Source organism: Cyclopterus lumpus, chromosome 15, assembly GCF_009769545.1.
Source record: "Cyclopterus lumpus isolate fCycLum1 chromosome 15, fCycLum1.pri, whole genome shotgun sequence".
NCBI classification, from domain to species: Eukaryota; Metazoa; Chordata; class Actinopteri; order Perciformes; family Cyclopteridae; genus Cyclopterus; species Cyclopterus lumpus.
Window position 1 is genome coordinate 20,037,979 of NC_046980.1, and position 21,389 is coordinate 20,059,367.

The following is a 21,389-nucleotide window of genomic DNA, read 5'->3' on the forward strand; positions in this document are numbered from 1 at the left end:
CATGTGTAACGTATTCAAAGTATTTCTAGTATTTTATTTTATCCACATTTCATTTGTATTGTATTTAAGCCCAATTGCTGCACTTATTTGCTCTTACCGCTTTCATCTATTTTTCCTTTAGAAACTGTCAACTGACTTGATGAAGTAGTTTGTGTTTTCACTTAAATGTGTAACACTAAGTAGTCGTCAACATATATGATTCAGACAGCTTTGTGACTTATTTAGGATCAGGAGATGCTAACGGGATAGAAATTCTCCGAGGTGTTTGTGATGTCAAAGTGATAAGAAGCCAAAATCTCCAGAACAGGCTGGCAGATGTCTGTTGGAGTCATATAAACGGGCTTTAGTAGTGCACATTTTTAAAAGGACACAACAAGAGTTGTGTGTTAAGAAGCTGACTCGTTCCTGGGAAATCTGTGTGTGTGTGTGTGCATGGCTTTCCATCTGCAGAGACACTTTGTCTTCATGAACATGTAAGCCTGTTAATTCGAGCACACATAGCCCACACCTGGCTGACTGCACCAGAGGTCAAATCTCGGTATCTCCTACTTCTTTCCCAAACACGCATGCACGCGCACACACACACACACACACACACACACACACACACTGGCATCTCCATATGCAGCTCCCTGCTCCGGTCTCACATATCCCATCCATCCTCAAACACACACGCACACACACGCACACACTGCTCAGAATGTGCTATCCATTTATCCTCCTCAACCACGAGTCATGTGAGAAGCACACAGAGACTTCCCTAAATTTAGAAATGTTTATGACTTTTGTGGCAGGTCTGTGCTTATGTCTGGTCGCACAAATGCAGGGCTCGCCAAAGTCGACCAATATTACATCACCTTTGTTGTTTAAGGTTACTTGTGTATTGGAGTTTAGAGTATCGGTAGCCAAAAGGCTAATGGTCCAACAGAGCCCTATGATGTGTGTGGTCGTCCTAATCGGCAACTTCAGGATACTGTTCCATTTCCCGGCGACGCCCTCCTCATATAAGGACTGTAATGTCAGCCTATGTTTGAGCATTAGCTTTTGTTAAAATATATGATGTAATTTCTCACAGTCCTTGGTCCACACGTGCCCTCCAGACGGACTGTAAATAACCCCATGGAAGGTTTATTGTTTTTTGTTGTTGTTTTTTTTGCTTTGTATTTGCCTTATTGGTTTTGACGTATGCCTAGATATTGTATTGCTTGACGAATTTATAGAAGCGTTATGCTACTTCCTCTCTAATAGATAAATAAGACTTTTATTTTGAAAAGGTAAAAAGGAATCGCAGATTTGTTTTACATTTGAATGCGAACTTGACGGTACGGCTACGGATCTTGTTACAGACGGATGCACATTTATACATTTAAGAAAGTGTAATAGTTTAATGGACCCGTATGAGGCTAAAGCTCTTACGGTGGTGATAGTTTACAAGTTTTAATGAATGTACCCAAAGGAAGAAAATTAAAGAGTAATTTCACCAGCAGTAAGTTTCATGCCACTTCATACACGGGGATCCGTTACACGGACTGTACTTTATCCAGAGCCCCTTGCTTTCAAACCCAAGCTCCGCCTCTCCAGCAAGCGCACCCACCGTGCAGCGGCACAGTGCGCACAGACAGCGAGGGAGCGCAGGGAGCACCCCGTGCTGGAGAGCGAGGGACAGGCACCACGGAGCGCGAGTAGCCACGGAGCGGCACCCGCGGTGCTTCTCGGGGAGAGAAAGACGGTTCTAGGGGGGGTGGGGGGACCGAGGGTCTTCACTTTGACTGCCGGCCCGACTTACTCCACGCTCACTTTTGGTAGGAGGCTACGCCTGTGAGAGATGCAGTTCCAGTCCTGCTCTGTGCGCCTCCGACGCTGGTGATGCGCGTCGTGCGGGAATTAACGCCCAGCAGCAGCAGCGGCGGCGGCGGCGGCGGCAGGAGGAGCAGGAGGAGGTGGGAGTCAGGACAACACAGTGCGTCGGGGAGGCCGATGGTGATGATAAGGTCGGGATCGTGGCTAACGGAACCGGTACCATCATGTTAAAATGCGTCGTGGTGGGAGACGGTGCGGTGGGCAAAACGTGTCTCCTGATGAGCTATGCCAACGATGCCTTTCCAGAGGAGTATGTGCCCACAGTCTTTGATCATTATGCAGGTAGGAATATTATTTTTTTTTTAAATTCTGTCTATGGGCGTTTACTAATAACATCACGTCATGTAGATCTGCTTCTAGTGTGTGTTTTGGGTATTTTACAATAATTCAAAACTAATAAGAGAGTGAGTAAATTCCCTGTTTCCTCTGCCCTCCCAACTAGATTGGAATGCATCTGTTGCTATAATCAAAAGCACTTGTTTGCCTCCTTCATAGCACAGAGGGGTTGGGGGACCCCTCCCTCCCTCCCTCCCTCCCTTTTTGCTCCCCCTTTCCTTGTCCTCTCTCCTTCTCCTCCCATCCTCCTCTCAACGTGCTCTTTGTCATTTCCTCGCAGTGAGTGTCAACGTCGGTGGAAAGCAGTACTTGCTGGGACTGTATGACACAGCTGGTCAGGTACGGTTGATTTCCTCTTCTTCTCTGGACAGGTGCCACACACACCCACTCCCTCCCTCTGTCTCTCACTCTATCTTGGTCTCCCTATGCGCTCCTGGGACCAATAACTACCCGACGGTGCCCACAGGCACCCATATTCATGCCAGACACTAAGCTGCAACAGGTGACATGGGTTTACTGCCAGAGTGTGGGGGTGCCGTGGACCGGGATGGCTAGTGAAGTGGGGGTTTGGGGGGCATTTAATAGTTTTATTATGTGGAGAACAGGGCTCCTATGTCCAGAACACAAGTGCTATTTGACAAAAAATGGTGTTAGAATAACAATAATAATAATTGTGAGCTTTTGTTCAGATGTGTAAATATCAGTCTATATGTTACTTGTTAATAGTAAATTAAGTTGGCACACAGGACAAATAAAAAAAGTTTCAGGTTCAGACTTTTTAGGAAAATAAATATTTTGGAATGATGTTTAAACAAGGCTGCCCTAATGCATGGGCTTTTTCCTCACAATGTGCCATTCAGCGAGCAAGAATTAAAACTATATTGAAAACCCAACTGCCTACACACACAAACACACACACACACACACACACACACACACTGTGTTATGGCCGCCGGAACTTTCAGATCGTCAATTGGTCTGGAGGATAACGTAAGACCCCCCCCCCCCCCCCCCATGACATCTGGCATGGTCTTCAGTGGTAAAGGTCCTACGGTCTGCATTCGTTTTCAGGACACATGACTCTGCAATAGTTACAAATATGAATCGGTTCCAGCTCCAATTGGCGGTGATGGAAACATGACATAATATATACAAACAATGAATATATAGTAAACAAACAATTATAACAATCTATTAACGTACAAAACGTATCATTAATATGTTCTCCTCAAAGCCACCAGACTCCAGTCAGACGCTGTGAACTTCGTTCAAACTCAACAGAAGTAAAACTCATCAAAACCATCTTTGTTGGTTTTCTACTGTTCCAACAATCACCAACTCCGGTTTGAGAGTTTGAAAGACGGACTGAGTAAGTATATATATATATATATATATATATATATATATATATATATATATATATATACTGTATATATATAGACACACACATATACATACATGAGACACTAGTTGAAAGAGAAAACAGAAAGGCAGACTTGTCTACTGGCAATAAGAAGGGAATCGCATATTTGTTGTGTGTTTTCCACATTGAGATGCAAACTTTGATTTGATTTGATTTGATTTGATTATATTATTACACAACAGCTAAAATGATTAGTCAAGTTATCAACAGAAAGTGGTCGGAAACCAATTTGATAATACAATGAAAATAATTCTAGGTTGCAGACGTAGAACATTAATACACAAAAATTTTAAAGCTGCCCTGTGGAGTTTCTGGCCACTAGAGGCGCAATGGAGCACTTTATTTACGAGTGGGCCCCCAATCTGTTTGTATCGTGTACATGCTCGACGTAAGCGGCCTGTCTACAACCCTGGCAGCAGTCAGGCTGGTCTCAACCAGCATTGTGTGTAGCTTTACCTATGAAAAATTATGCAGCGTAAATTCGTATATATCCCGCGAAGTTCTTCCGTATGTTATCCACGTCATGATGAATGAGGAAGTTTAAAGCCATTGCGGGTGGGACAAACGCCGGCCGCTGTTCGTGTGAAGCGAGGAGTCAATGTTGATTTATTCATGCAGTTCCAACACTTCCATGGTTATTTATACCCAAACGACAATCTTTTCCGAAACCTAACCGAGTAGTTTTGTTGCCTAGACCCAACTGAGCAGTTTCCTGACGGAAGTTTATTTTTGAAAAGGCATGGAAATTGACCCAAGTTGCTGGCTTTTATTGGAAAACGCACAGAAAATGAGGAGTAACATTTATTAAGATACGTCGCAACAGTACACATCCATACGATGCATTTTGGTGAGAAACACAGAATAAAAACAATAATTACAAGTCTCCCTTCAGCTATGCTGAAAGACCCTAAGACCTTTAACCCTCCGGTCTTTCCAGCGACTGTTGAATAGTTAACGCTTTCCTCCGGGCCGGATTTAACTGTGTGAATTCAGAACGAGTCACAATCTGCAATCCGATCCGACAATCGGAAAGAAACAAAAAACGAGACGGTTGAAAGGTCAACCGGGTGGGAATATTCAGCCGTCCCCCCCTCTGCTCTGTTCCTTCACGAACGCAAACTGAAACAGTCTATGAATAGCAAATCAATGCCTCCGTCTTCCCACCCAAACAGCTACCTATGGCTACGCTTTATTTCTGGTCTCTGGAAAACAGATGGTGGAGGTGTTACTAATCGCTTGCAAGAAACAGGAACCGTATTGTCTATTCTGCCGTGTTTGATATGGTGTGTGTTATTGCCGGTTCAGAGTGTCTCTGAAATGGAGAAGTTCTCCCAGATGTCTGCCGTGAGTGCTGCCGGCCACCGAGAGGAGCGTTACTACTCCTTGAAAACGCCCCCCCCCTCGACTCTGCTGACCCCTTTATGCGGAGCACAAGGCCAGCTGGTAATGTTTATAGCCTTAGCATCTGATCAAAGCCCCGGCACCCCAAAGAGAGAGGGAGACAGTGAAAAGAAGACAGAAAAGAGGAATAGAGGAGGGGGGGGGGGGGGGGGTGTAAAATTACCCAGAAATTGGTTAATTCAGTCCTCTCAGTTTCATTTTCCTTTTTCTTTTATGACTCTTTCATGTCAACCACCCGCCCTTCCTCATCATCTCCACTATCTGGCCTAGGCGACACATGTTTAACTGGCTTCAATCTCACCGTTACAATGTTGTTCCTGGCACGGCTTTTGGAGCCTACACAATGCTTCGCCATATCGGCCGCATTACAGACCCAAGCCCCCTGACATGTCGGGGCCACACAATCCCGGTTGCCGCCGTGCTCTGTCTGCCATGACATTGATACTGCTCGCTATCGTCTGCGCGCTCGCCACAACGCTCCCTCCAACCGCCGCCGATTGAATGATTCCATATGGACGTCTGTGGCGTCTGTTTTTTTCGCCGAATGTGATGAGGGAAAAGAGGGGAAAGCTTTTACTTATTCATTCATTCATTCTCCTCTTGCTGCTGCTGCACTCAAGAAGAATCTAGCACCACCTGCCAGGGGAGGATCAGGAGGTAACAGGAAGTGAATTCTAAGTGCCGTGGTCGCCATGGGCACACTTTTGGTGGAGGAACTCAGGAGTTGGGATGGTATTCGTGGACCCAATGCCCCAATGACCCCAACTGTTTTCACACTCAACCGCACATCCTGTCATTATTTTTACCACTTCACCCACTACCCCCTCCCTTGTTACTGTTTGATACAGGACAGTCCTTTTTGATACAGGACAGTCCTTTTTGACTCAGCAAACCAAAGTGGCCCAGTGACCCCAAACCCCCCCAGGGAGGTTGGCAGGTGGGAACTGTAAATGGTTTTACCCAGTGGGGGAGCCTGTCACCTCTCTGCCGCTTTGATACGGTGAGATAGAAATACTATAGACTGTATGCTTCACCTCACACTTTCAACTTTAGATTGTACACTTCCCCTCCCCTCTTCTGAGAGAAAAGGTTAGGGCAACTGTTCACATTCATAAATAAGTTACACGTTAATAGATTCTTATGTCTGACAAAAATGTCAGAAAATACTGTAAAATGCAGTCTAGGTGAAATCCCGAGATACCAACAGTAATTCAAAACGTGCAGGGAAACCCACCAGTGGGTTGGGTCATGGGTGTCTCCATTAAACGAGCACACCAGCAATTTAGTATTGCACTTCCATAAAGTCGCCACACTCAAAAGAGACAGCAAAGGCAGAGATGGGTGAAGCTCCAAAAACAACCGGATAACACACTTCCCATGATGCAACAAATAGCACAATATCCTGCTGGGAAACTGCACATTTCTCAAACAGCTTGGAAACTAATCCTATGAGAAAGAACCAAACCAACAAGTTGTTGCTCCATCTACGAATACTTTTGAGCCCCAACTGCAATGTTATACTAAAAATGTACATCTTACAACATTTAATTCTATTTCAAAGGGACACGGTAATTCCCTTAAATGCTTTTAGCAAATGTTACTCAAACGGGAGAAAATAATGCTCCTGTTTGAGTAACATTTTCAGCAGCTGATTCATACACATTTGGTCAGAGTGGGATCAATGCAAAATAAACTGCAGTGTGTGTGTGTTCATGTAACGAAGGGACACCCAGCTTCTCATCATTTTTGGACAACAGTGGAACTCTATGGCACTTGATTAGTGTGATTAAGTCGTCATACGAAAAGTGTAGTATATTATCAGCCTTTTTCCCCCAATTTTTTTTTGTCCAAGCTAAAACTGAGATAAGTCCTGATGGCATCATAAGGGACTTTAGAGTCATAGAAGACGTTATACAGCTGTTAGTTAGATATTCCCATGGTGAGTAAACTAACCCTTTACCCTTGAAATCCACCAATTCCCCTTGAAATATTTCTCACCACTGTCTTTACAAGTATTCTTTCATATCATACTTTCCACCTAAAGTAGTATATTCAGTAACATTTTAGGAAACTTAAAAAAAAAAAAAAGCATGTACATGAAAAGATCAATTGATTCATAAAGAGTCTTAATTTTGTGCCATGCGCAGTTTGTGTGCCACTGTCATTATGCCATTAAATGCAACATTATCTGTTGGATCTGGCAGGATGTGCTCTCCCGACACAGGCATGAATAGACTTAGTGCATCCGCGCTCTGGCTAAGATTAATGATCATTAATATCCATTAAAAGGGCCAGTAAAATAGCTTTATAAAAAAAAAAATCCAGTTCCCAGAAATGTGCAGATTTGCAGCTCAGAAGCCAAACTTTTGTGAATAGAAGCGTCTTGTGTCTGGGATTGTTTCTCGTTTCCCACCCGGCAGCCATGTGAGAACAGGCGTCTCCGACTCTTGTTAATAGAGCTCAGAGGACTCTAGGCGTAGGAAAGGAGAAAGAGAGAGATTTGTATTAGACCATTGTAGGAAATATTTCAAATCTTTACAGGACTGTTGAATCAACGTGATATCAGGTATTTAATTGCCGTGATTAGCCCCCATCTGGTTATTTCATCTTGACCTCGTAAGCAATTCGACAACCATATGCTAGCAGCTCTGTGAGGCCGTACGTAGGCACAGCAAACTATCGGACAAAATAAAATGTGGACCTGATGATTGCGCTAGTGCGCGAGAGTAAACGTTTCGGGGTCACCAAAGTTAGAATAATTCATCCCAAAGGGGAACGAGAACGATTTTAAATGTCTGTGCCAAATGTCGTGGCAATCTATCCAATAAAGATCAAAAATGTTTTACCCACGCTGCTAGCATTGGCAAAATGTATATTAATATTACACATACAATTGGTCTGCATTGTTGTTCATGTTCTGGAAAATCTATTTCCTATTGAGTAATTGTATATGATGACAAGATAAGAATGTCTGTTTTGGTCTAATCCAGGGAATGTATTGTCTTCATCACATTTATGATAAAATCTGGTAAAAATCCAATATTTCTACAAAGCCATCCTGCTATTTGATTAGTGCAACACAGCCACCATATTGAAAGGGATAGATTCCATAGTGTAAACGGTATGGGAAAATATGTGAGGCAAATTCATATCTTATATATCACGCTGCCCGTGTCTCAGTAAATTGAATACAAATATTGGTATTTAATGTTGTTCTATCGCATTATATAAAAATCCAAAGTGACACATAGTGTTTGCGAATCATCCTTATCCTTTGCCTCTGCCTGCACAGAGCACCAGATGGTTTACATTCATAACTGATTTATCACATAAGGGAATTTGGATAGTGTCAGGTAAGCTGTCATTCACACTTAAGCGACTCAAATGACTCTGACTGTCGAAGCGCTCATCTTGTGACTCATCTTGTCGTGTAGCTACTGGCACCTAAAAGGATGATTTAAAATTCCTGCATGGGCCGAGCTGTGAAACACTTGGAAGTAAGAGGATGAGCAACTCATAAATCTTTTGACTCGCATCCACATGACCCACTCCAAGTGGAGCGCAGTCATGTACGCACTGACGAACAAATCTGCTGAGCATGAGAGTGAAGATTTGTACGTTGTTTTCATCATCTACTCAGATCAAATATAAAATGGGTATATCCTGAATTCATGACACATTCCGCCTGGCTGTTCTACTGCTGTTTGGAGAATCCTGAGCTCAGTTTTGCGTAACCATTCCTCTCAATGCGTTTGCGTGAGAATAACTCGTTTATGGGGTTATAGCAGTGTGATCGCATTTGACTGTTTCGGGTGTGTTTGGCAGAGAATGGGACTCGCTGAAGGCATCAGTCATTCCGGTGCTCGGTCGCCCTGTGACAACCGTCTCTGGCAAAGTGGGATCCAATTTGTTTTGATTTCAGGGATGTGGGTAATAAAAGTTTCCCAGACAAGAGAGAACGAGAGATTAATTCACTTCACACACCGATCTGGTCTGGTTGAGTCATATCAAATTACTGGAGATCCATTCATTGTTCTTGTCTTCAAGCCAGCAGGCAGAGAAGCATCAAAATGTGTGCCATGAGAAGAAGAAGTCGCTTTAATAATTCACGAGCAGTAATTTTGAGATGTTGAGAAACGGAAATTAAATCACATCTGCTAACCCTCCCCTGGCCCCCATTTGGTAACTATTCCTGTTCCGTCCTCTTCCAGGAAGACTATGACCGCCTGAGGCCGCTGTCCTACCCGATGACCGATGTCTTCCTTATCTGCTTCTCTGTGGTAAACCCTGCCAGTTTCCAGAACGTGCGCGAGGAATGGGTGCCCGAGTTGCAGGAGTATGCCCCCAGTGTCCCCCACTTGCTCATTGGCACCCAGGTGAGTTCGAAATACACCATTCCTTTACGATCAGCTTCAAATTACTGCTTATATTTGATTTTATACTCAGATATATGTCAAAATAATATCAAATATGTCACATGTCTACCAAAATTATATGATAAACTGTCAAGTTTTAGGACAGATTGTAAAAGAAAGGAATTCTACTCCTTTGGCTTTGATTACTGTTAAGAATCACACAAGCTCACTATCAGTTACAATGAATTTAACCTCAAGAAGCCACTGAGGCCCTCAGAGGAATCTGTTAAATCTGGAGACAAATGGGAATGTTTCAAAACCCTAAAAGAGGTTTGCATAATGCACAGAAGACATGGAAGAAGAAGGCTTTTTTTAGAGCAAGTTTTGACTGTATATCCCGCAAACAGTCAGTCTTCTAATGGTTTCAGTATTTTTTTCAAGAAAGAAAGCAAGAAACTACTGCGGTTACTAGTTTTTCAAATGTGACAATTTTGTGAGGAAATTGTGAGCATTTTGGTGCTTTCCTTCGTCATATGAATGGAATATCTTATTGTTTCGGACTACAAAACAAGACATTTGAAAATGTCACTTTGAGATCTGGCAAAATGTAATTAGCCTTTTCCACCGTTTTCACAAAATCATTGAGGACATTGAGACAGATTGAGCATTTGGAGCAAGAAAGACAACGCTAAATATGATATCACGATTAGTAAGATGAAACAAAATTGATCACGAAAACATGCCAATACCATATTTCCCAAAAATGAGGGCTCACTTGTGGGTGGATTTTAGTCTCTGTTCCCTGGCAACCAAATGCCAGTGCAGCCAAGGCCCAGCGGCGATCAGGAGGACGGAGTGGGTGTCTGATTTATTGTGTGTCAGCTGGTGTTTACTGCCCTTTTATCAGGTCCCGTAATAACTCGCTCGCTGCATTTTTGGCTGGATGCGGATGTGTGTCACACAGAAATCACATCAGCAGAGAAAAGGGTTGATGAAGGTCGGTCCCAGTGAGATTGCGCATTCATCATTAACTGGTTATTACTGAGATAGGGATGACTTGTGTATGCTGAGCATTGCACTGAGTAAAAGACGAGTAAGGAACCGTGTGGCTTGCTGTGAAACTATTAATAAAGTATTCAATGGATAACCATATTATAAAGAGGCATCATCCTAAAGCCATGTAAAACAAATCTCCTCGTTTTGGAAATAGAAGTCTGTTTGTAAAAACCTATGAGGAAAAAAAACTTACTCATAGTTTCTAGTCCTCTTTAATAGAGCATGGCACTATTTACCGGGCGACTGTGGCTCAGTGGCGAGTGCTCTCTTTCGAAACAGGACACAGAGCGGCCGAGAGTCACACTACCCCTGAGCTGAAGAAACCATCTGGCGATGAGTGAGGAGGAAGCCAGGGCCCAGGTGCTGGGTGACTGAAGCAATCAGAGGATCGGTATTTCGATCCCCTGCTCCGCTAGCACATGTCCACGTGTCCTTGGGCAAGACACTAAACCTCCCGTAGCTGTGCCTACTCTTAATTGCATCCCGTTTCCCTCACTTACGTATTTTCCTTGCGTCTTAGTCCCACCCACCAGGGATACATGGAGAGACGCAAGGACACCATGCGAGGAGAGAGGAAAACAAGGAAATATGTTTTAAGAGAAATAAAATTTCCTTTGCTCTTAAGCGTCACCTTAAGTGACGTCGGTTTCTGATGATGTCGGCTTTAACAGCTGGTTCTGGTCCGGACAGTTTTTAGTGAACGTTCTAAAAAACAAATCCACTTCAAGTATTGATAACAATTATTGTATAATGTTTTCAGATTCAGATTTAATGGTGTGAAACTACTACTTATACTAATACAAACACAGTTATCATCACTGTCAAGAGTGTAGATGTTTGGGTGTTTTGGTGTTTAGTTACTGCATTGAGTATTTACACAGTGTGTGGTATTTATACATCTTCTGTGTCCACGCGGTGGACCTCTAGTTAGTCACAGCTTGCTAGCTGGCTAGCTAGCTAGCTAGATACTCATAATCAATAATGTGTCTGTGCCAGCAAACTAAGAAACATACTCACTACTCGGGCCACTGACGGGCATCGCCTCCCATCGCCTCCCATCGCCTCCCATCACCTGGCCGGCATTCTTTCTGGCCCGGGTCCACGCTCCCTTTCGACTTAGTTCGGAGTTCTGTGTGTCATTTATAAATGCTTTATAAGCCATAGATAGTCCTCACTTTAAATGAGGTCACACAAAATACTTAACTAACGACTAGTACATACCTGAATTTATCATGAATTGCAATATTAACGTTTATAAAGCACATGTTAACATAGTCCCTAACGATTAGTGCATATCTAAATCATTATATGTATAAATAAATGCATGAATAATTTACATTTAAATAATGTTTTCATCATTTACTATCATTTATAAGTCCTTAATAATTGGTTTATAATATAACTTAAATTACAAATGGGGAATACATCATTTATAAAGTATGAAAACCCAATCATGAAACGCATAATAGTAAAGTTTATTAATCAAGAATAAAACATTTATAACTGTGTTTATGAATTGCATACTGATTGGTGTTAATAATGGACCAATGCTTTATAAATGATGAATTAAGTGTCTACTTATACTTAACTAATGCTAAATAACGTGTAGTTATTATAAAGTGTTACCCATATATTTTAACCGGATGATGAATCAGAAAACAGATCTAATATATAACTTGAGTTTAATCTGTGATCCGTCTTCACTCTGGCAGTCCGATCAGCTGCAGCGTCCAATCAAATAACTGAGGAACAATGACTAGGCGGATCGAGCCTTAAAACACTTCCTGGAAGTCTGCTCTCTTGCCTCCTCGATCATGCTCCTCGATCCTCAAAGCAGAATAAGAGCTTTGGGACAGCCGTCAATACGGCGGCGCAGAACAACTTCCGGTTCAAGCCAGGAGTGAGGAAACGACAATTAAGAGACTTGGGATGTACCCAATGTGTGTGAATATTAGTTAGTCATGATGGGAAGTGGCTCTTCCCATCAGTGAATGGGTGTGAATGGGTGAATGAGGTCATGTAGTGTTAAAGTGCTTTGAGTGGTCGGAAAACTAGAAAAGCTCGATACAACTACAGGTCCATTTAGTATTATGGTCCCATTGAGAGTAAACTAGACACTAAAGCAGGGTATGCTTTAGGGCTGGGCTATCTTGTGATTGACAGGTCGCTACCACAGTGCTTGACGTTATGGTGACGACATCCACATTCTTATGTACAATATGATTATAACGGTGACTTAGCTCAGAGGAAATGTTACTTATCTCTTTCAGATTGACCTTCGTGATGACCCCAAGACCATTGCCAAACTGAATGACATGAAGGAGAAGCCTATACCCACTGAGCAAGGACAGAAACTAGCAAAGGAGGTTTGAATGTTTGTACTACACTGAAGAAGACAAGTAATATATCTGGCGAAAGGGACTATAGGCTTACATTTTCACTTTCAGTGCTGTAGGAGTCAGCTGTCAGGTCCAGTTGGATTCCTGTGTGATGATTTGACCCATGAATGTCTCTGTAGGAGATCCATGTCAAGATAAAACTGCTCAAAATGGATGGAACCGTTTTTTTGTACATTTTCTAGATTCAATGCATCATGAATTGTGATGTATTGTAATCGTTTTTAGCCTCCTGTGTAATACCATTATATTGGAATTGCAGATTTAAGCATCAACTTTTATGAAACAAAAGTTCCTGGCAATCTTTGAAAAAGGTTGTTTCTGAACAAGGTTGTTTAACAACACTTAATAATTGTATTTGCAGAACCCTCAAACACATTTCCAACTATTTGGATAAAACAACAGATTCACTTCAGTATAAAACCTATTTTTTAAGGGATAGCTTGAGCCAGAAGGGAACAGGCTCGTAAACAGGGGAAACAACTATCCTGCCTGGCAAAGTCATTGCTCCTAGCCAATAAATAGTCCCCCTGTTTCCACTGGTTATGCAGGAAGACTGATGATTATTGTTGTTTTTTCATTCACTCCAGACTTGTGCCATAATGGAAGTGTTCCAGAAATGTTACACGGTCATGACAAAACAGGAGATCATGTAAAATTGCCATCACATTTACACAATGAGATGCAAGTCTGAGTGGGACTTTAGGTCATTTCTTAATGGCTGCAGTTACCAAGAGGCATTTCAGGTACAACATCCTAACAACAGCGAGGCTGCTAAATAGAGTATTTACCACAATACACATACTGTAAAAACGTGTGTTGCCTATTTTATAGGGGGGTTATGTGACATAGTCCAGTTTATAATATAACCCCCTTAAAACAGAAAATAAATGTTTGGAAACTTCAGGTTTTGTATGGATTAAGCAAACGGCATATAACATATTGATGAGGCTTCACAGGTGCTGTTAGAAGGATTATGTTACAGACAGACCCAGGCTATTTCTAGTCTTTAGGCAAAGCTAAGCTGACCAGCTGCCAGCTTTAGCTTCCTATTTGCCATACAAAGATGAGATCTTCTCACATAACTCTAGGCAGGAAAGACAATCTATTCCTTTACATTTTCCTATAATAACTGCTGGTTGACTGACGTATTGTACTGGAATTTTTGGACTGGTTCTTTCTTTTCCTCTCTTCAGATTGGCGCATGTTGCTATGTGGAATGTTCAGCTTTGACGCAGAAGGGCCTAAAGACAGTGTTCGACGAGGCCATCATCGCAATCCTGACTCCCAAGAAAAAAAAGGGGTCTCTAAAGAGAAGACTGGGACCCCGCTGCATCAACTGCTGTCTGATCACGTGATACTTAAACCCGGAGATCATTCAGCAACCAACCATAAACCAAACCTTGACTGGAGGCAAAAGACAGACAAGAGAAAAATGCACAGACAGACAGAGAGACAAAACAAGAGCTACTTTGAAGGCTCTTGAAAGGCCATAACTATCTTCTGCTGTCCAACACAGGTTAAAGATGCAGTTTACAACCAAAGGAGCACAAAGTCAGTCTCTTCTTCTAAAATACTTTTCCTCTAAAGTACCTTCTTTTATACCCATTTAAATATGTTTCTTACTGTACAGAATTGATGTCATGCAATGCTACATTTTAAGTTCATATTATGTCTTTTGGTTTTTAAAGCTAGATTATTGATTTGTGCATTTGTCTATATAAGAGCAGATCAGTGAAAGCCTATAACCTAAATAATGAGGCTTACTTAAGTGACACTGTGACAATAGCAAGGATACATTTCTAGACAAAGAGCGCTGCGGAGATAACATATTTTTGTGAGCTAACAAAAAGCCAATAGGATTTTGGATTATTGCAAAAAAAGAAGTTCTGGACAAACAAAAGTTAATAACACCTGCACGTTTTGTTCAATGAGATAATCTTCACAAATGAACACCACTTTTATGATTTTTAAAGTGTTAGCAAACGGCTTTTATAAGAAACGTAAAAGCTTCAGTGTGACATTTACTGATGTATTCTAAATCGTAGAACAACACGTTAACCACAGACCTTATTTCACGCATCTAACCAAACCCACTAAAAAACAACAACATTGACTTTTAGATGAGGGAACCTGAAGTACGAAAAAGCGGGCTTATATCCGTGTTTTAGGACTCAAAAACCTCTAAAAGGTCCCAGGTTTTTCCCCTCCCGATTTTGAACATTCTGTTGGCCCACAAAGTCTGTTTCCAATTAAGGATCTGTAAATTAAACCACACAAGGTGTATTGGATTGTGTGGGGGATAACGCAAGGCAACAGTGAGTGTAACGGTGTTCAGAGAACACATTTTGGACCTAGAACTGACTCATTTGAAAGTTTTAGAGCCTTTATAGTGTGGCATGCCAAAACATACTGTACGTTTGGGGCTGAGGTCTTTATCACATTACATTACATTACATGTCATTTAGCTGACGCTTTTATCCAAAGCGACTTACATTAAGTGCATTAAACCGTGAGTCCAAACTCAGAACAACAAGAATCAAGCAAGTACAATTTCTTCAATAAAGTCAAACTACAAAGTACTATCCATAAGTGCCATTTAAGTGCTACTAAAGTGCTATCGGTAAGGGACATTTAAGTGCTACTACGGCATTTAAGTGCTACCTATTCAAGGTATAGTCGAAAAAGATGTGTTTTTAGTTTGTAGTATCACAAACTAAGAGGTCTGTTATCCATTTCAAACTATTAATTATCCAGAGTTTATCATTATATATATATATATATATATATATATATATATATATATATCTATCTCTAAAATAGATGTGCAAATATTATTTTGTCAGCTCATTATTGTTTTATTTTAATTGTTCCTATCCTGCAATAATGCGCTATCCTTTTATCACCTTCAAGAAGGTACAAACTCATTAGAAATTAAACTGTCCAAAGAATCTAATGCACAATTTCATCAGAATCTGGTGGTGACCCAACACTGTAATGCACAACATGAAGCACAGTTGGCGCTACGTCATTTCCCGACAAAACAAAGCACATTCCTCTGCTTTTGAACACAGTCCCTCTCTCAGAAAAGGCTGATTCACGCACAGATGATGCACACTGTTCCATCAGGCACAAGTATTAGCATAGCACACTCTCTTAACACACACAATCCTTGTAATTCACACTCTAAAATACTTCAGCTTTTCAGAAAATACAAAAAAGAAACAGATTCAAACATTTTTGAAAGGGTACAAGAAGGGGTTAGTTTTAGTGAAAGTGATTTACACATCATCACATCACAAACATGTGCACCACACTAACTAGTTCTTACTTGAAAGAAGTTGCTAATAACCATTTACACCCAGTAGCTGTCAGGCTTAGCGTTAGCCAACTTACAACGTCAGCTTTCGAAGATGTTATTGGTTTCGAATGACGAGTTAAAATGGTAATAATGGAGCATGGTCTAAACAACTTTAAAAATCAGTTTAAAGCATGATTGCTTTTTTCCTTTTTGCGTCAATGAATAAAACAAAGTCATAGATACATTTAAAGACAATCAGCACATACATTTAATGTATCACAAAGCCACCTAAAACTGTTATTTTACAGCCCTTGATGCTGCAATGACTTTGCAAATTTGGATAATGAAAAAAAGTATCTAAGATATTTCTTAAGTTTTAATGATGCAACCTAATGTAAATGATACATTTCATACTAGCTTCATTGAGAACGTATACAGGAATTTATAGACAAACAAAAGTGATTGATATACGAATAACTGGTGCAAACCTGCCTGTTGAAGTCAATCCTTCAAATAATAATGACCAAATTCAAAAGGGATAAAGTTCTCACATGACATCTGTGGGGTTTATTGTATAGAAACAATGTTACTTTGACCACTGGCTCATGTACCGATCCTATCTTTTAAGCAACAATGTAGAAACCGGTTATCCCATAAGATCCTTGTCATAAAATTACATTATTTGCCATTCCAAATATAAATTGAAGTAGTATCTGAAGTGAAACATGATTTAGAGAACAGCTCAAATATCTACAAGCTCCCAAAACAATAGTATGCAACAAAGGTTACTTTTTCCTGCAAGCTCTTCTTATTATGATGTATTCGTTAGTGGCTTTTTTTCGAACTGTTTTTGTTTTTAGTTTGTTTAAAAATATATTAATCAAAAAGGTGCCAACTCTTGCTAAATGACTTCAGTTCATTGTGTGTTATGAGTCCGATTATGCTGATTGATTAAAGCTTCAATGTAAATGGTGCTCCTCCTCTCTGTCCCCGCAGAATGCGTTGTTACAACTGTCTTTTCAAGCAGCAGAGTGTACTGCGGGGGTGAACAGCCTCCTCACTCGGACAGTGTTTGCTCCTTGTGTTGCGTGAAGCTCCCCCCTCAGGATCCAGGACCTAAGTGCCGCAGCGACAAATGCATTCTCCCTTTGATGCTCCCCTCTTCTAAATAAATGTGTTTACTGTATTAACCAGCCGGCTTCGAGGGGGTTTAACTCGGACGGCGTTAAATGTGCGGGTGTGGAACGCATTTCTGAAATGAACTTCGGGCAGTGTTTATTTCTGGAACTGAGTGCGTTCATGCTCATTATGGGTCAGATATCAATGGGTTGATTTTATAAGCAGGTCAACTCCGTGGCGAATGGATACAGACCTTTTTGTTCATCAATGTATGTTTTGTTTAGAAAGGTTCCTGTTTCTAGTCAACCGCTTAAAGTTGGTGACATTTCATCAATCTACTCTTTATGCCACTGCTCAGTCTATAAAAGGGTGAGTTGTGTTGATCTTTGAAGCACGAGCGCCACTTGCTGGCTAGTCTTAGAATGTCCATAGCATTTCTGCGTTTTACTCGTACAGTAGAGGGCACTTTAACGTGCACTTAACTTTCTTTTTTTTTCAGGGTGAGTTATGAAGTAAGTACAAAAGGTTTCTAATTTGCATTAGGGATAGAGAAATATCTATACCAGTGCGACAATTACCCATACCAATCATTTTTATTAGCAGAGGCAGTTAATGTACAATTGTGTATGGAGAAACTGCATCATCATTCATATGGTCAACAAAAACATTAATAAGTAGCTTCTAAATGTATTTTCAGTACCAATGAACGACTTTGAAAACTCTGCTTTGTGGTCTATTTGACTCTAAAAGGGACCATCATTTACTAAATGAAATTGAAACTAAAGATTGAGACCATAAACTCATGGTTACACTGTTTACTGAGGTAATAAATCAAGTGAGAAGTAGGGTAATTTTCTTATTCTGCATTCACACATCAAACGCAAACATTTTTTTTTGTGCAAGTAGATTACATACAAAGTCAATGCAAAGACGAGAATGGACGTGAGTAACGGAAATTTGCGCCGGGCAAGAGTTAGGGTTTATTAGAATGGTGCGACATGGAAAATGTGCCTGATGCCTAATAGCGTTGAGCCCGTCATCCAGACGTAATTCCTGGAGAAGTCGATGAAATCCACCGAGCTGTGTACCGGATAGTATTATGAACCCAGACACCAGGGGGTCTCTTTGTTTGTGGGACTTCCACAACAACAACAACAACATGTACAAAGCAGAAATAGTGGTTATTTCTTCCATGGTGGATGGCAGAAATGATCACTTCTCCGGAGCGTGTGGCATGCGTAGCGCAAATGACGCGAATAACCACAAACAGTCGAAAGTGTGCAATGCTTTTGGTGCGAACATAGCATTGACTCAGCAGAACCGGAGGTTGCCGCCTGATTGCAAACAAGCGGCAACCAACCATATTTCAGAATTAGCATTAAATTGGGGCTGCACGGTGGTGTAGTGGCTAGCACTGTCACCTCACAGCAAGAGGGGTTTGATCCCCAATCTCGGGTTGATCATTCTATGTGGAGTTTGCACGTTCTCCCCGTGGCAGCGTGGATTCCCTCCGGGTTTCTCCGGCTTCTTCCCACAGTCCAAAGACATGCAGCTTCGGGTTAATTAGAGGCTCTAAATTGCTCGCCGGTGTGAATGTGAGTGTGAATGGTTGTCTGCCCTGTCTGTGCCCTATGATAAACTGGCAACTTGTCCAGGGTGTCAGCTGGGATCAGCTCCAAAAAAATATTTATTTATTTATCACTCTAAAAAGTATAATAATAATTTTAATATTAATAATGGACCTGGCGGTGTCTGATGCCTGGTGAGCCGGCCTCCCGCGTTGGCTCTGCTGATGCGCCCCGCCCCCCCTCCTCTCTACCTCCTTCTGTTTCATGGATTGTGGAGGTCCATTCATACATTGTCATATTCATGTAATGTGTTTATGTAACTCTGTAACATCTGTACACATGACATCTATTGCTTCTGTCCATCCGGGGAGAGGGATCCTCCTCTGTTGCTCTCCTGAAGGTGTCTTCCCTTTTTTCCCTGTGAAAGGTTATTTTTGGGGAGTTTTTCCTGATCCGATGTGAGGTCAAAGGTCAGGGATGTCATATGTGTACAGATTGTAAAGCCCTCTGAGGCAAATTTGTAATTTGTGATATTGGGCTATACAAAATAAACTGAATTGAATTAAATAATGATGATAATAATTATTATTATTTATTTTACAGTAATAATATTATTAATAGTATACCTTTATAATAATTGTAATAATATCAACATTTTATCCAGGTCGATCAAGATCCATAAGTGAAAACATTAGAAAACATTTTTGGATGTTGATGCCATTTAGTTTCTACCCCGCTGCCACAAGATGGCAACCTTGTCTTTGTCACAGCACGACTAACTCCTGGATACTGTACATCCTAGATTCATACAACACAATGCACAAACTGCATCGGCTTGGTTCTGAATTTGTTTGAATTTATATTTTTAGGCACAATTGTGATTCAAAACAAAGCAATACAATTTGAAAATGCAGGCAAACTGAATAAGATAAGCGAAGAGAAGATAAGTGAAGAGCGTCCTGTGTTTCTTACCACCAAAACATCCAATGCACTGTATGAGTACACCTTTGAGGCATGAGTACTGAAGATAAATAATACATTTGACTGTGAAATGTGATCTGCACACCTTGGAAAGAATCCCACCTATCCGCCAAAGTATCTGCATCTATTCACCATCACGACTGATGGGAATCCAAATCTATTTGTGTCCATGCCCCAAATATTATCGGTCAGCACTTATTTGATCTGTCGCCACTTCTTGGATGTCAGACTCGTAACTTGCGGCAATAAATTAATGGTTTATTATACACATATTCTTCTCTGGGATTCATGGATACACTTTTTGCAAGTATTCTTACAAGTTCCATTGTATAAAACATTCCTTGTTATGAATAGTTAGACGTGAAGGCCGGGACACTTACGTCTCTTTGGTTAAATACATGTTTCTCATTTATAGCAGAGCTGATGTGATACTGTGGCGTTGTCATCAGTGCATTGTCTTTTTGATCCAAGTGAATCTCATCATACTGGACAGAGTAAGTTATGCGGATTGGTTCGCAGACGGCACAGCAGCGACCTGGCAGGAGAGGTCCGTGTTGACTCAAATAGTGTGAATCACTCCTGGGCCCTGAAAGAATGGCCGCTAATGCAATTCTCTTGCATTTCCTCTCATGAGCACAAATTGGATCAGCAGCCCCGGAGATGTAAAAGCTAATGTCTTCGGACAGCTGGTGATTTCCACCATGAACTTACCCTGGGCTTCAGCAAACTACTTGCATTACTCACACCACTTCCACTTCTCATTGCGCCTTGTGTCACGTGCACGCGAACGAGCCGGCTCCAGGAGATGACCTCATGTGGGTGCAAGCCACTATGAACACCGCTTTGGGTCGTTTTTCAGTTTTCTGAGATGTACAAGCTATATGACACATAGTGCCACATCTAATTATGTAGAACCTAAGGCCCACAAGGGTGTTAGCATTAATTGTTTGACTTTGTTGCATAGAGGAGGGACGCAGTCTCTTTTTTTTTTTTTCTTTTTTTTACCATTTCCACAAATAAAAGCATTTATTAGGCCTTTTACTTTTACATAGGCAAACAGCTTTGTTCTGTGCTCCAGCGTTATATTGACACTGTGAGGAAAGTTCCCAGGCATGATCATGGTCAGATTAACCCGCTCAACGGCCCCTGTTGAGTGTAATTTTCTATTGGGTCCTTTTCGATCCACTGTCTGCAATTTTTCTTTGGGCTGTTACCTGGTTTGCTGTATGGGAATTTCATTAAATATACATTATTTGTGGAATATAAAACATTGAAGCACAAACCTGAAATAATTAAGTTTTTTAAACTAGATTTTGACACAGGGAGCTTCCTCAAGAAGGAGCCTTGCCGTGGGTTGGATAATAATAGGAAGGAGGGTGGGATCAATTTAGTGAGAAAAGTGTGATTATTGTACAATTCTTTACTTTTGAATCTCTACTAAATTAAATAATTGTGAATTTAACCTGCGTTTCCTTCGTTCTGGAGTTTCCCTCACTCCCAATACAGAAACTTGCTCCTGGTTCTCTCACCTGGATGACACCACCAGCATCAGTTCGCCTCTCCACGTTTCCAAGTAGCTGCCAACGGAGAGCC

At 41.3% G+C, this 21,389-nt stretch overlaps 1 protein-coding gene across 1 annotated transcript; it reads left to right on the top strand.

The window, feature by feature from the left end:
* Positions 1 to 1,769: 1,769 nt before the first annotated feature.
* Positions 1,770 to 15,365, top strand: LOC117744324 (rho-related GTP-binding protein RhoQ; the record flags this gene model as incomplete). The annotated part of the gene is made up of 5 exons (XM_034552524.1): positions 1,770 to 2,142; positions 2,477 to 2,535; positions 9,232 to 9,396; positions 12,702 to 12,797; positions 14,024 to 15,365. Coding segments are annotated over 5 exons (855 nt in total), but the record flags the coding sequence as incomplete, so codon positions are not given.
* Between the last annotated feature and the right edge of the window lie 6,024 nt (positions 15,366 to 21,389).